This window comes from Cherax quadricarinatus, unplaced genomic scaffold, assembly GCF_038502225.1.
Source record: "Cherax quadricarinatus isolate ZL_2023a unplaced genomic scaffold, ASM3850222v1 Contig25, whole genome shotgun sequence".
In the NCBI taxonomy this organism is placed as follows: Eukaryota; Metazoa; Arthropoda; class Malacostraca; order Decapoda; family Parastacidae; genus Cherax; species Cherax quadricarinatus.
The window spans coordinates 248,064-263,840 of record NW_027195051.1 but is presented as its reverse complement, the minus strand read 5'-3'; the positions used below and the strand labels follow the sequence as shown (position 1 = coordinate 263,840).

Below are 15,777 nucleotides of genomic sequence, written 5' to 3'. Positions count from 1 at the left end.
AGGATGTCCACGGCAGACAACCTCAATGGTTATAATAACCGTAACTTTTAAAAGGATGGACTGGTAAGCCAGGGGAAGGCCTCGGACAGATGACCATAAGCTCTAGCTGCTGGGTCATAGCCTTTATGGGGTGACCCATCCATCCCCCCTGCACGACCCGTACGCATTTACCGCTCCTTCCCAAGCAATTAACGCCAACTTAGCGGATTCGCTAAGCGAATCTAGCGAATTAAGCGAACGTCAAAGACGGCAACACCGTTTTGTCAATAATAACAAACAGGTCGAAAATTGGCGAAATTTTCCCTATTTTTGGCCAAAAATCTTAGCCAAATGATGGATTTATGGGTAATTTTCGCGGATATATTGAGAGGTGAGGTTAATGGCGCTGTTCTGGCGATGGTTAATTTAATTTTAAGGGGAAATATATTTTTTTGTGATTTTTTTCGGAATTTAAATATCTGGGTTTTAATCAATTTAAAAACCCGGGGTTTAAATACCAGTGTTAGGTGACTAACACCCAGGTACCTACTTACTGCTAGGTGAACAATGACAGCAGGTGTTAGTAGACTAACATCCAGGTACCTACTTACTGCTAGGTGAACACTGACAGCAGGTGTTAGTAGACTAACACCCAGGTACCTACTTACTGCTAGGTGAACAGTGGCAGCAGGTGTTAGTAGACTAACATCCAGTTACCTACTTACTGCTAGGTGAACAGTGACAGCAGGTGTTAGTAGACTAACATCCAGGTACCTACTTACTGCTAGGTGTACAGTGACAGCAGATGTTAGTAAACTAACACCCAGGTACCTACTTACTGCTAGGTGAACACTGACAGCAGGTGTTAGTAGACTAACACACAGGTACCTACTTACTGCTAGGTGAACAGTGACAGCAGGTGTTAGTAGACTAACATCCAGGTACCTACTTACTGCTAGGTGAACAGTGACAGCAGGTGTTAGTAGGCTAACATTCAGGTACCTACTTACTGCTAGGTGAACACTGACAGCAGGTGTTAGTAGACTAACACCCAGGTACCTACTTACTGCTAGGTGAACACTGACAGCAGGTGTTAGTAGACTAACATCCAGGTACCTACTTACTGCTAGGTGAACAGTGACAGCAGGTGTTAGTAGACTAACATCCAGGTACCTACTTACTGCTAGGTGTACAGTGACAGCAGATGTTAGTAAACTAACACCCAGGTACCTACTTACTGCTAGGTGAACACTGACAGCAGGTGTTAGTAGACTAACACACAGGTACCTACTTACTGCTAGGTGAACAGTGACAGCAGGTGTTAGTAGACTAACATCCAGGTACCTACTTACTGCTAGGTGAACAGTGACAGCAGGTGTTAGTAGGCTAACATTCAGGTACCTACTTACTGCTAGGTGAACACTGACAGCAGGTGTTAGTAGACTAACACCCAGGTACCTACTTACTGCTAGGTGAACACTGACAGCAGGTGTTAGTAGACTAACATCCAGTTACCTACTTACTGCTAGGTGAACAGTGACAGCAGGTGTTAGTAGACTAACATCCAGGTACCTACTTACTGCTAGGTGTACAGTGACAGCAGATGTTAGTAAACTAACACCCAGGTACCTACTTACTGCTAGGTGAACACTGACAGCAGGTGTTAGTAGACTAACACACAGGTACCTACTTACTGCTAGGTGAACAGTGACAGCAGGTGTTAGTAGACTAACATCCAGGTACCTACTTACTGCTAGGTGAACAGTGACAGCAGGTGTTAGTAGGCTAACATTCAGGTACCTACTTACTGCTAGGTGAACACTGACAGCAGGTGTTAGTAGACTAACACCCAGGTACCTACTTACTGTTAGGTGAACAGTGACAGAAGGTGTTAGTAGACTAACATACAGGTACCTACTTACTGCTAGGTGAAGAGTGACAGCAGGTGTTAGTAGACTAACATCCAGGTACCTACTTACTGCTAGGTGAACACTGACAGCAGGTCTTAGTAGACTAATACCCAGGTACCTACTTACTGCTAGGTGAACAATGACAGCTGGTGTTAGTAGACTAACACCAAGGTACCTACTTACTGCTAGGTGAACACTGACAGCAGGTGTTAGTAGACTAACACCCAGGTACCTACTTACTGCTAGGTGAAGTGACAGCAGGTGTTAGTAGACTAACATCCAGGTACCTACTTACTGCTAGGTGTACAGTGACAGCAGGTGTTAGTAGACTAACAAGGTACCTACTTACTGCTAGGTGAACAGTGACAGCAGGTGTTAGTAGACTAACACCCAGGTACCTACTTACTGCTAGGTGAACAGGGACAGCAGGTGTTAGTAGACTAACACCCAGGTACCTACTTACTGCTAGGTGAAGAGTGACAGGAGGTGTTAGTAGACTAACACCCAGGTACCTACTTACTGCTAAGTGAACAGTGACAGTAGGTGTTAGTAGAGTAACACCCAGGTACCTACTTACTGCTAGGTGTACAGTGACAGCAGATGTTAGTAAACTAACACCCAGGTACCTACTTACTGCTAGGTGAACACTCACAGCAGGTGTTAGTAGAGTAACACCCAGGTACCTACTTACTGCTAGGTGAACACTGACAGCAGGTGTTAGTAGAGTAACACCCAGGTACCTACTTACTACTGTGCTGCCTATTTTCTTGCCCTTCATGGCTGTGTCTTGATGCTGGTGAAAGGCTCTTGATCCAAGGAGTTGAGGCTATCATCTCCTTAAATCGTTCCTAATTACCTCCCTTACCCCTGACTATGTATGACACCTATGCACTTAGTGCTTCCCAATAAATATAACTGTAAATAGTAATAATATTATTATCCTTAAGAATAATATAATAATAGCTGTAGTAATAATAGTTATAATAATAATAGCTATAGCAATAATAGGTATAATAATATAATTATTCAAAATTATATTTTTTTATGCTGTACAAAGGATAACGTAGGTTAAACACAAATGTACAGGTCTCCCTCAACATTCACGAGAGTTAGGGGATCAAGAGCCTCGCGAATGTTGAAAAATCGTGAATGTTTGGTGCCCCAATATATTGTAGGGAAATATAATACAATACTGCTTCCTTAACTTGTTGAACCATGAACAATCATAAAATACATGACAATATCATAAAATATTGTGCTAAATACATACATGTTATGGTTTAATAACATGCATGTCATTAAATACCACTGCCTCTACCACTGCCTCAACCACTGCCTCAACCACTGCCTCAACCACTGCCTCAACCACTGCCTCAACCACTGCCTCAACCACTGTCTCAATCACTGCCTCTACCACTGCCTCAACCACTGCCTCAACCACTGCCTCAACCACTGCCTCAACCACTGTCTCAACCACTGCCTCTACCACTGCCTCTACCACTGCCTCAACCACTGCCTCAACCACTGCCTCAACCACTGCCTCAACCACTGCCTCAACCACTGCCTCAACCACTGTCTCAACCACTGCCTCTACCACTGCCTCAACCACTGCCTCAACCACTGCCTCAACCACTTCCTCCACCACTGCTTCAACCCTCGTATTTTTGTACAATTTCCTTCTTCAATTCTATATTATTATTATTATTATTATTATTATTATTATTATTATTATTAGCAGTAGCAGAAATGTTGATTCTTTGCCGTGTTCAAGAGTAAAGATGATGTCACTGTCCAATACCTGTCCAAATGGCCATTCCAATATGCAGCCATGAATGGGTTGACATTATTTACACTGTAGTTTAATAGCAAATAATGAACAAACAAAACTCTCGCCACACTGAGTGGCGGGAAGGCTGGCTGCCAGTTGCGGGGGTCAGAGGGAGGGTAGTAGGGACTCGCGGGTGGTGGGAAACTTAAATATGATTTGGTGCCTGGGAATTTAGCGGTTGGGAATTTGGCAGTTAGGAATTCGCAAATGTGCGAAGCCCACGAAAGTTGAAAACGTGAATGTTGAGGGAGACCTGTACAGTGGACCCCCGGTATTCGATGGCATCGGTATTCGATAAATCCGGTATTCGATGCATATTAACGCAAAAATTTTGCCTCGGTACCCGATCGAAAACCTGGTATTCAATGCGATTCGTACGAGACGTGTCCGCGTGTGGCCTGAACTGCCCCGTGTGTGTCAGTGTTTACAAGCCAGCCAGTGTGTGCGCATCTAAGGATACCATGACTCACAAAATCGTAATGACACGATTGCAAACAAACCATACCACGGACGGGATTTGAACCCGCGGTCAGAGTCTCAAAACTCCAGACCGCCGCGTTAGCCACTGGACCAGCTAGCCACCTAGTTGGACGAATCTTATTGTGGCTAGCTGGTCCAGTGGCTAACACGATGGTCTGGAGTTCTGAGACTCTCTGACCGCGGGTTCAAATCTCGTCCGTGGTATGGTTTATCTAAGGATACATTCGGTACATTCCATTATCACTGTTTTTGGTGCTTGTTTCTGGAAAATAAGTCACCATGGGCCCCAAGAAAGCTTCTAGTGCCAACTCTTCAAGAAAAAAGGTGCTAATGACTATTGAAATGAAGAAAGAGATAATTGCAAAGTACGAAAGTGGAGTGCGTGTGTCGGAGCTGGCCAGGGTGTATACGAAACCCCAATCAACCATCGTTACTATAGTGACCAGGAAAACGGCAATCAAGGAAGCTGTTGTTGCAAAAGGTGCAACTGTATTTTAGAAACAGAGACCACAAGTGTTAGAAGATGTTGAGAGACTGTTATTGGTGTGGATAAATGAAAAACAGATAGCAGGAGATAGCATCTCTCAAGTGATCATTTGCAAAAATACTAGGAAGTTGCATGAGGATTTAATTAGAAAAATGCCTGCAACTAGTGGTGATGTGAGTGAATTTAAGGCCAGCAAAGGTTGGTTTGAAAGATTTAAGAATCGTAGTGGCATACATAGTGTGATTAGGCATGGTGAGGCTGCCAGTTCGGACCAAAAAGCAGCTGAAAAATATGTGAAGGAATCAATGGTCCAAGTCGGACCGAAACGTCGTCGTAAGCTTCTCTCTTTTATGTGCGGGTTATTTGTGTATCGTTCCAGTCACGGTATTGTGCCTTTTTTGTTATTTATGTGAAGGAATTCAAGGATTACATAGACAGTGAAGAATTTAAACCTGAACTTTAGAAAAGTCATAAAGGAACGAGAGGTACAGGCCTCTATGGACAGATAAGTTGTGCGACAGAAGTCCAGTGACTCTCAAACTGGTCCTAGTGGCATTAAAAGAAGAAGGGAAGTAACCCCGGAAAAGGACTTGCTACCTCAAGTCCTAATGGAAGGGGATTCCCCTTCTAAACAGTAACAACTTCGACACTCTCCCCTCCTCCCGTCCCATCAATCATCACCAGATCTTCATTAAAGGTAAGTGTCAATTATTCTATTGTTATTATTCTATTTTTATTGTAATTATTCTATTGCATTAAACTTAATATTTCATGTGGTAAAATTTTTTTTTTTCATACTTTTGGGTGTCTTGCACAGATTAATTTGATTTCCATTATTTCTTATGGGGAAAATTTATTAGCTTCTCGATATTTTCGGTATTCGATGAGCTCTCAGGAACGGATTAATATCGAATACTGTATTTCTGGTGATCTAATTCTAATGCATAAATGTCACTTTAGAATTAGACATAGACTGTTCAGTAAGATTTCTTATACAATTAACTACAATTATGTTTATTTTTTTCAGTTCAACCTTCGAGAGAAACTGACCTCCAGTTGCAGAAATTTTTCCGAATAAGCGGAAGAAATACTGGAGTTGTATGATTCAACAAGTGTTAGAATACACAACACACTGTTAGAAATGCTGGAGATTGTGTTGACCATCTACTGGCGTCTACATCCTGGCCGCCCCATGCACACCCTCATCACTCTGCAGACGCAACTTGATTCTGCTTAATGAAACATTGCCATGCAACATTGGCACATATTTTGGCAATAGCTTAACTGTAACATATCACTTTATTTTGCAATGAAGATCACAGGATTTTGATAAAAATGCTGGTATTAAATGATACTTTGGCTTCTGTAGGCTTTTAAATCAGCTTGAATTCAAGGTGTGTAAAAATACTCTTTGCAAAAGCTACATTAGATTGATGACATGAGAGATGAAAAAAATTTGTCTTTATTATAAAATTTTCCTTAACGTTTTCTCAAATTATGCAAAAATAAATTTGTCTACTGCTAGTCATAGTTTGTGCAGTCAGTGTTTATTAGAATAAAAATATGTACTGTTAAATTAATGTAAATACGCGAGGATATACCTTATGGAATACAAATTATTAATTCTGTGGTAGAAATGACAGAAATTTATTTACAAACTTGTGGAATTTTGGATTGCAACATATGCCAGGGCGATAAGGAAGTTGCTGTCTATTGCTGTTCATCTGTGAGTGATTTATTGCACCAGCTTGCAATGTTGTGTGTCCATCATGGGTTTAGCACCTAATTTTCATTGTAATAATAATAAACTTCATCATCTTGGATTACTTCATGTGCTGCTGAATTTTCTGACATTATTATTACCATTCTACTGCTGCTGCTATCTTTTTTTTTTTTCTTGTGTACGGTCCATCTGCTAAGGGGTTTGATACAGGAAGTGACAGTAGCAAGGAAACAATTGTTATAGAGGTGCTGTGTTGGTAATCATGGCCTGTCTACATTTGCTAGGCCTGGTCGAGTCTGACAGAAAGGCCTGTGGCCAGTGGCCTTCGTGTGTAGTTCAAAGAAGGGGGGGGGGGGGTTGCGTGACTAGGCTTGGCCAGGAAGCCTCCTCATAAAATGGAGCTATAACGATGTATACTACACAATTATTACACTGTTGACACGTCTGTGCTGTGTGGTGCTGAGAACCCTTACAGGTTCAGTTTTCTGATAATAGAAAATGAAGGTTCATATTGGAGAGAAGCGATTCAAGTGTTTGGAATGTCCAAAAGACTTTTCCCAAAAAGGACATTTAGTAAGACACATGAGGTTCCATACAGGAGAAAGGCCTTATAGATGTTCAATGTGTTCAAAAGACTTTGGTGTGAAATCATGTTTAATCCAACACTTGAAAGTTCACACTGGTGAGAAGCCATATCAGTGTTCAGAATGTCTGAAAGGTTTCACGCAGAAGGGACACCTGCAGAAACACATGACGACTCACACAGGTCATAAACCATACCAGTGTTCAGAATGTCCAAAAGACTTTTCGCAGAAAGTACACCTGAAGCAACACATGAGAGTTCACACAGGAGAGAAACCATATCAGTGCCCAGAGTGCCTGAAAAGCTTTTCGCAAAAGGGGCATTTAGTGATTCATATGAGAATTCACACGCGACAAAAGCCATTTAACTGCTCTGAGTGTTTGAAAAACTTTAGGGCTAGATCGACTTTAATAACCCACATGCGAGTTCATACCGGAGAGAAGCCATACCAGTGTTTGGAGTGTCTGAAAGAGTACAAACAAAAAGGGTCTCTACAGCAGCACATGAAAGTCCACACTGGAGAAAAGCCATTTCAGTGTTCATTGTGTCTGAAAGCTTTTTCAGAAAAATCTCAGTTGGTAAAACACCACAAGGTTCATACGGGTGAAAAGCCACATCAGTGTACTGAGTGTCTCAAAGGTTTTCTATTGAAAGCGAATCTAATACAACACATGAGAGTTCATACAGGAGAGAAACCATACAAGTGTCAAGAATGTCCAAAAGCATTCTCGGTAAAATCCGGTCTCTTACATCACATTAAAATTCACACAGGAGAGAAACCATACAAGTGTTCACTCTGTCTGAAGGATTTTTTACGAAAATCCAGATTAATACAACACATGAGAGTTCACACTGGAGAGAAACCCTATCATTGTTCGTCATGCTTACGAGCCTTCTCGCAAAAGGGGAAATTAATACAACACATGCGAATTCATACAGGAGAAAAACCATACAAGTGTACAGTCTGTCAGAAAGGGTTTTCGCTAAGACCAATTCTAATTAACCACATGAGGACTCACACAGGAGAGAAACCATACCAGTGTACAGTGTGCTGTAAAGGTTTCTCAGTGAGATCAAATCAAATATTGCATATGAGGATTCATACGGGAGAGAGGCCATACAAGTGTTCGGTGTGTCCGAAAGATTTCTCCGGGAAGTCAAGTCTGACACAGCACATGAAGGTTCATACAGGAGAAAAACCATACAAGTGTACGGAGTGTCTCAAAGAATTTTCACAAAGGTCACATCTGAACTATCATACAAAAATTCATACACGAGACAAACTATAATTTATTGTGTATCTAAGAGACTTTTTTTTAAATATACAGTGGAACCTCTACTTACGAGCACATTCACGTGCGAGTTTTTCCAAATAAGAGCAGTTGATGGGTTGATTTTTTGCTTCCATACGTGAGCAAAATTTCCATAAGCGAGCAGACGTCAAGGCAGGTCTGGTGAGGGGCTCATGCTCTTGATCTAGGGAATTGTATCTCATTTGTTTGTTGGACTATCTTATTGAAACTTGGGCAATGTATGATGGAAAGATGCTTCTTAATGTACACCAAAAATGAGAGAAATCTATGCATAAAATGGAGTTCACTTCTCAGCAATTAGCCACCCCTTTGCGGTATTTTTGTATGGTTTTATGGTTGTATTCTCGTTTTCTGGGTCTCATTTGATAGAATGGAAGATATATCACAGAAATAGATATGATTTTGATTGCTTTCACAATGAAAAGTACCTTGAAATTGAGCTCAGCGAGGGAGAAATGCTCATTTGCTTGACTACGTTCAAGAGTAAACAAATGACGTCACTGTCCACTCAAACATGCGGTGGTGAATGGGTTGACATTATTTATACAATTATTGCAATAAGACATAACAGTAAATCTTATATTTTTTGTGTGAATAAAAATTACAAATTATTTATATTGTAATAATAATACAGTGGAACCTCAAAAATCGAACGTATCACATATCGAACGTTTCGAAAATAGGACCATTTTTCGGACAAACTGTGTCCCTATTATCGAACGCGCCCCTATTTTCGGACCGCCGGGTATGGGACCTGTCTGCCGCCCGCTCTGTCCGCATCCCCGCGCAGGCGCCGTGAGCAGTCTAGCTTTGTTTATGCTTGAGTGAACACTAACCTGCGCTCTCATTCACGCATTTTACGATTATTTCGTTGTGTTTAGTGCTTGTGGGACTGTGAAATAAGCTGCCATGGGCCCAAAGAAACTTGCTAGTGGTACCCCTGTGGTAAAGAAAGTGAGAAACACCATAGATGTGAAGAAGGAAATAATACAGAAGTATGAGAGTGGTGTGAGACTTGTTGAGCTTGCCAGGATGTATGGGAAAAACAAGTCGACCATCAGTTCTATCCTGGCAAAGAAAGAACAAATCAAGGAAGCTGATGTTGTGAAAGGTGTTAATATAGGGAGTGGATGAGGTGCCTTCTTCAAAGATTAAGGAGATTTGTGCCAAGTGGAATGATGTCCAAATGTTTGTGCAGAAGTACCACCCTGAGCAAGCTGAAACAAACCATCTTTGCAACAAGTTCAGTGACAGAACCATGTCCCATTTTAGGGAAATGTTAAAGAGGCGCCAGAAACAGAGGACTGTGGACAGTTATTTTGTGAGACAGGGGTCCAGTGACTCAAGCTGGTCCTAGTGGCATTAAAAGACAGAGAAGGGAAGTAACCCCAGAGAGGGCTTTACCTGAAGTCCTCATGGAGGGGGATTCTCCTTCCAAACACTAACCCCAACTCCCTCTCTCCTCCTCCCTATCTTCCAGATACCATCACCAATCTTCAATAAAGGTAGGTAAAAATGTTATTTTATATGTATTACTATACATAATTAAAAACTATAGTATTTGTTGTATGTAAAACTGTAATTAATCTCTATAAAATGTATTTTTTGTGTGAATATTTTTGGGTTTCTGGAATGGATCAATTGTATTTCCATTATTTCTTGTTTGAAATATTGCTTCGAATTTCAGACTTTTCGAATTTAGAACTAGCTCCTGGAATGGATTAAGTTCGATTTTTGAGGTTCCACTGTAGTATTAATAATAATATTAATATGTATAATAATAATAATACATATATAATAATAATGTACTACATAATAATAATAATAATTATAATAATAGATGGCTTCAAAAGGCCGTCACTAGATGGCAGTGTTTACCACAACAAAGAGGGAGCGGGAGTGGCTGCCTCCACCTGTTACATAATGACATATTTTATTCATTCTAGAGTATACAGTGGACCCCCGCTTAACGATCACCTCCCAGTGCGACCATTTATGTAAGTGTATTTATGTAAGTGCATTTGTACGTGTATGTTTGGAGGTCTGAAATGGACTAATCTACTTCACAATATTCCTTATGGGAACAAATTCGGTCAGTACTGGCACCTGAACATACTTCTGGAATGAAAAAATATCGTTAACCGGGGGTCCACTGTATATAAGTTTCTATGTTATTTACATTGTTTATTATTTCATATTAGATGAACTGTGATAGATAAATAAGCCATAGTTGATGATAGCCAAATATTCAAGGAGTATTTTGTCCTGTCTCCAGACAAACTCTCGTCGGCCGCTGCCGCCACCACACATATAATGACATATTTTATTCATTCTAGAGTATATATCAGGTTTCTATGTTATTTATATTGTTTGTTATGTCATATTAGATGAACTGTGATAGATAAATAAGCCGTATAAATGATATTAGCGAAATTATTGAAGTACAGAATCCCACTGTAACGGATTAATTGCATTTCAATTAATTTAAATGAGAAAAATTGACTCTGCAAATGAGCAAATCCAGTTGCGAGCAAGGTCATGGAACTGATTAAACTCGCAAGTAGAGGTTCCACTGTATTAGAAACTATAATTTATTGTATATTTAAGAGCTTTTTAAATATATTAGAAATCATAATTTACTGTGTATCTAAAAGACTCTTTTTTAAGTTGTTATATTAGAAACCATAATTTGCTGTGTATTTAATTAAGAAATGTTTAAATATGTTAGAAACCATAATTTATTAATTGTGTATCTAAGAGGTTCTTCAAAAATAGAGTAATATCAACCAGTGTTAATACTGTTTTTGTTTTTTTTGAGTTTATTATTGGGCAGTCACTTTTGTACGGATCACCTCAGCTGATAATCGGGAAAGAAATGCACAGGTGCTCCTTGACTTACAGTGGGGGTTATAAATCTGTAGTGGAAGAAAGGCAGGGTAGGGGTAATCTTAGGAAAGATTGGAGGGAGGGGGTAAATTAGGTTTTATATGCGATGGGTTTGGACTTCCAGCAGGCGTGCGTCAACGTGTTAGATAGGAGCGAGTAGAGACGAATGGTTTTTATGACTTGATGTGCTGTTGGAGTGTGAGCAAGGTAACATTTATGAAGGGATTCTGGCAAATTGGTTAGCCAGACTTGAGTCCTGTAGGTAGGAAGTACAGTGCCTGTACTCTGAAGGATTAGTGAGGATATTACAGTTCTGGAAGTGGGAAGTACAGTACCTGCACTCTGAAGGATGGGTGAATATATGCTGCAGGTTTTATTACTGTAGTATAGTGGAAAAAGCGATGGAGTGAATGATGATGAAAGTGTTTCTTTTTTTTCGCATCACCCCTACCTTGGTGGGAAAAGACCAATCAAGAACCTTGATAATGTGAGAGATCACAAAAGTGCTTGGAATTTCAACATTTTTTCACACTGGTGGTTTTGCTTGTGAAATATACATTGTTAATTCTGTATACCATCCTGAGGTCAGACTTGCACATTACAGTAGCACCCACAGATTCAGTATCCACAGTTTCAGTTATCCACGGTTTACCTTGGCCAAAAAATAACCCTTAATTATGCTTAATAATGGCTCCAATATGCAAAAGTGGTGGTGGTGGCAGTTCTTCAAAGCCTAAGAGAAGCTGTGAAGTGCTTCCCATCAGTGAAAAAGTGCTAATTATATTCTTATTTTGCATAATTTATCAATTAAACCTCATCATAGGTATGTATGTAAACGATAAATAACTTATACGTAGGGTTCGCTACTGTTCCCGGTTTCAAGTATCCATAGCAGGTCTTGGTACATATCCCCAAGGATATGGGGGGACTACTGTAATTGCTCTCTTACCCAGGTTTATATAGGTATCACAACCTGGTTAATGTGGTACATTTTAAAAGAACTTGTTCAATTTCCTCATTAAGACTTTTTTTTTGGTTCAGGCAATACAGTAACCCCTCTATATAACAGACTAATTGGAGGAGTGGGGGGGACAGTAGTTACAGTCGTAATGGATAGAGAAGAGGTTGTTGTGCCATGACTGTAGCAACAATGAATGGTTCTGTAGCCAGCAGACCTTGTCCATTGTTTCCAAACTGATTGACCTAGTGGATTTTGCTCTATTTCCAGAGTAGGTTAAATGGGGTCCATTGTATAGCTCTGTTATATGGAGGGTTTATTTACAGTGTTTTCTGGCATATGAGGCACATTTTTTCCCACAAAAAGTCTTGGAAAGTCAGCCTGCATCTTATATGCTCAAGGTCAGGGTCAAGGATAGGCTTTGTTTTACACTCTAGCAGTTGTTTACTAACATTACTCTACAACTGCTTGATAACATTGCCGTACACTTTCACATGCCTTATGTGCCAGATAATACAATATATCTGCTGGTAGAAGATTGAAGAATTGTGAACTATGGATATTAACACTGTTCTCTAGTTGTAGTTCTTTGCCCCCTAGCTTTTCACTGGGTATACCTGGAAACGGTTTCAGGGTTCAATGCCCCTGTGGCCTGGTCTGTGACCAGACCTCACAGTAGATCAGCACCTGATCAACCAGGCTGTTACTGCTATTATCTGTTCTAGATTTCCATATCTTTCAACCCAGAAAGTTGTTGTGGTTGAGTTTAAATTGAGGACTGGGTTTTCAAACATTTCCTACATACAATACATTTTAGCTATAACTTTTCTATTCCAACAAGCACTTTGAGTCATTTGCAGTTGTTCAAACATTTTATAGTCTGGTATTTTACAATTCTGATATCTTATGATCTACATTTTCTAGGATTTTTTTTTTATTTGCCATGTTAATGAAATTGGTCTGTGATTTTTTTGCCATTGATTTGCTGCCTCTCTCTCTTTTTTTTTTTTTTTTTTTTTTTTTTTTTTTTTTTTTTTTTTTTTTTTTTTTTTTTAGGGAAGTTATGTCTACATTATTTTTTAGGACCTGTGGAATTTCATCTCAGTTTGAGCTTCTCCAAAGAATATGAGATTTTTATACAAGTGGTGCACTATTTTGTATTTTTGACTGGTGTACAGGTGACATGCAGCCATAATGACCCTTGTGTAGCAGATAGTCTTAAAGCCCCATTAACCACACCTTGTGTAGTAGACTTGAAATCCCATCACCCAACTCTCGTGCAGTAGATAAACTTGAAATCCTATTAACCAACCCTCGTGTAATAGATGTTTAATTTGATAAACCAATCATCATGTAATCGATGGGATTTAAACCAAATATGAAAAACCTCATAGCCAGTAGGTTTTAGACCAATAAACCAACCCTCATAAAGTTGATAAACCTACAGCCCAATAGATAAAGCTTTATATAGTCGATAAGATTTAAACCTGATAAGCTTTCTACTTATTCACCAAGTATCATACAGTAGATAGGCTTTAAACCCAATAAGCTAGCCTTCATGTAATCAATAGATTTTAAAACCTGATAAACCAAGTGTTGTGCAGTAAATATGCTTCAAACCCAGTTGCACCTCCCTCAAGGGAGGTTCCATGATGCCAATGAGAGGGAAGGGGGAGTAAGGGTTCTTGATCCAAGGAACTGGAGCTGGTTTTCCCCTTGGATCACACTTGAATGCCTCCCATTTGACTCCTACAGGTTTAGCGCTTCCCCTCCCCCACCCCATGAACGAAATAATTTTAAGTCGACAAAGCAACTTTATGATGATGTTGACCCTTGCGGGTTTAGCACTTAATAATATTAATTAATAATTTATGTTATGTATTCCAAAAATCTGAAATTTCATTAATAAATGTATTTTTTATTTAACTCGTGGCAGGTTTTATTTATCCATCATTATTATGAGGTGAACATCAAAATGGTATACAATACCGACAAGTTGTTAGGTAAGACACATATGCAACAGTTAGGTATCTTTATTCCGAAACATTTCGCCTACACAGTAGGCTTCTTCAGTATTCTGTATTAGACTGAAGAAGCCTACTGTGTAGGCGAAACATTTCGGAATAAAGATGCCTAACTGTTGCATATGTGTCTTACCTAATATTATTATGAGGGATTTCATGGGTAATCTGTGCTTAGAGTAACTTTGTAGAGACACTTCGCTCAATTCTGGACCATTGTCAAGTCACAACTGGGACAAGAATATTAGAGAAGGCCAGTGTTGATAGTAATGGTGGGACTGATCACCTCAAACTCCTCATCTTCCACCATTCTCTGCACTGGACTGAAGAAGCCACTGGCTGGCAAAATGTTTCCAGGATAAAAACACCCAAATGTTGCACAAGTGTCTTATCAACCTGTCGGTTTTCAAAACCACTGATTTAAATGAAGGTAAGTTCTTGGGTACCTCTGGGTATGAACTGGGCATGTACGTGGGTGGTTAGGGTTAGATTTGAGGCCCTACCTAGTATGGGCCAATAGGCCTAGTAGAGCTCCTCCGTTCTTACCTTTAGGAGTTTGAGGTAACAGCCTGGTTGATCAGACCCTGATCCACCGCGAGGCTCGGTCTCAGACTGAGCCGTGGGGGCGTTGACCCCCGAAACCCTCTCCAGGTATACTCCAGGTATAATCAGTCCCTCTGAGACATTCTCTCCAACACCGAATTGCAGGTATCAACCACTGCAGTCAAGGACACCAGCAGATTCAACACTCTGCAAGGGTACATAATCCTTTCCAATGAACCGGGATGCAGGGGCAACGACCCCCAAAGTACCCTGCAGGTACGATTACAACCCAATGGAAATAAGACACTTGGACTTTTTTGGGTTATCCTGGATAATTTACACTATGTATGATAAGTGCACTTACATGCTGCTGATACTACTACTACTACGACCGCTACTATTACTACCACAAGTATTATGACTACAACTACTACTGGTAGTATTACTACAATGATTATATTGTGCTTTATAGCTCACTCTAAAGCCTATATATACCCCACTGTGTTCTTGTATCATTTATAACAGCCTGACGAAGCTCCTGGATAGTGCCCCCTCAAGGGAGGGGACACTATCCTTATAGTGCCCCCTCAAGGGAGGGGACACTATCCTTATAGTGTCCCCTCAAGGGAGGGGACACTATCCTTATGGTGACCCCTCAAGGGAGGGGACACTATCCTTATAGTGCCCCCTCAAGGAAGGGGACACTATCCTTATAGTGTCCCCTCAAGGGAGGGGACATTATCCTTATAGTGCCCTCTCAAGGGAGGGGACACTATCCTTACAGTGCCCCCTCAAGGGAGGGGACACTATCCTTACAGTGCCCCCTCAAGGGAGGGGACACTATCTTTATAGTACTCATCTAATTGTGGTTGCAGGGGTCGAGACTCAGCTCCTGGCCCCGCCTCTTCACTGATCGCTACTAGGTCCTCTCTCTCTCTCTGCTTCCTGAGCTTTGTCATACCTCGTCTTAAAGCTATGTATGGTTCCTGCTTCCACTACATCACTTGCTAGGCTATTCCACTTCCTGATGACTCTGTGACTGAAGAAATACTTCCTAACATCCCTG

At 40.5% G+C, this 15,777-nt stretch overlaps 1 protein-coding gene across 1 annotated transcript; it reads left to right on the top strand.

Moving 5' to 3' along the window:
- The first annotated feature begins 247 nt into the window (after positions 1–247).
- LOC128704533 (zinc finger protein 271-like) lies at positions 248–14,073 on the top strand. The gene is made up of 2 exons (XM_053799646.2): positions 248–370; positions 5,712–14,073. Exon 2 carries the CDS (start codon positions 6,906–6,908, stop codon positions 8,277–8,279), a length of 1,374 nt encoding a protein of 457 aa, XP_053655621.1. The 5' UTR covers positions 248–370; positions 5,712–6,905; the 3' UTR covers positions 8,280–14,073.
- The last annotated feature ends 1,704 nt before the right edge of the window (positions 14,074–15,777 follow it).

Bases quoted from the DNA above. Each gene is read 5' to 3' on its own strand.
- LOC128704533 (XM_053799646.2), top strand. From the start codon at position 6,906: ATGAAGGTTCATATTGGAGAGAAGCGATTCAAGTGTTTGGAATGTCCA.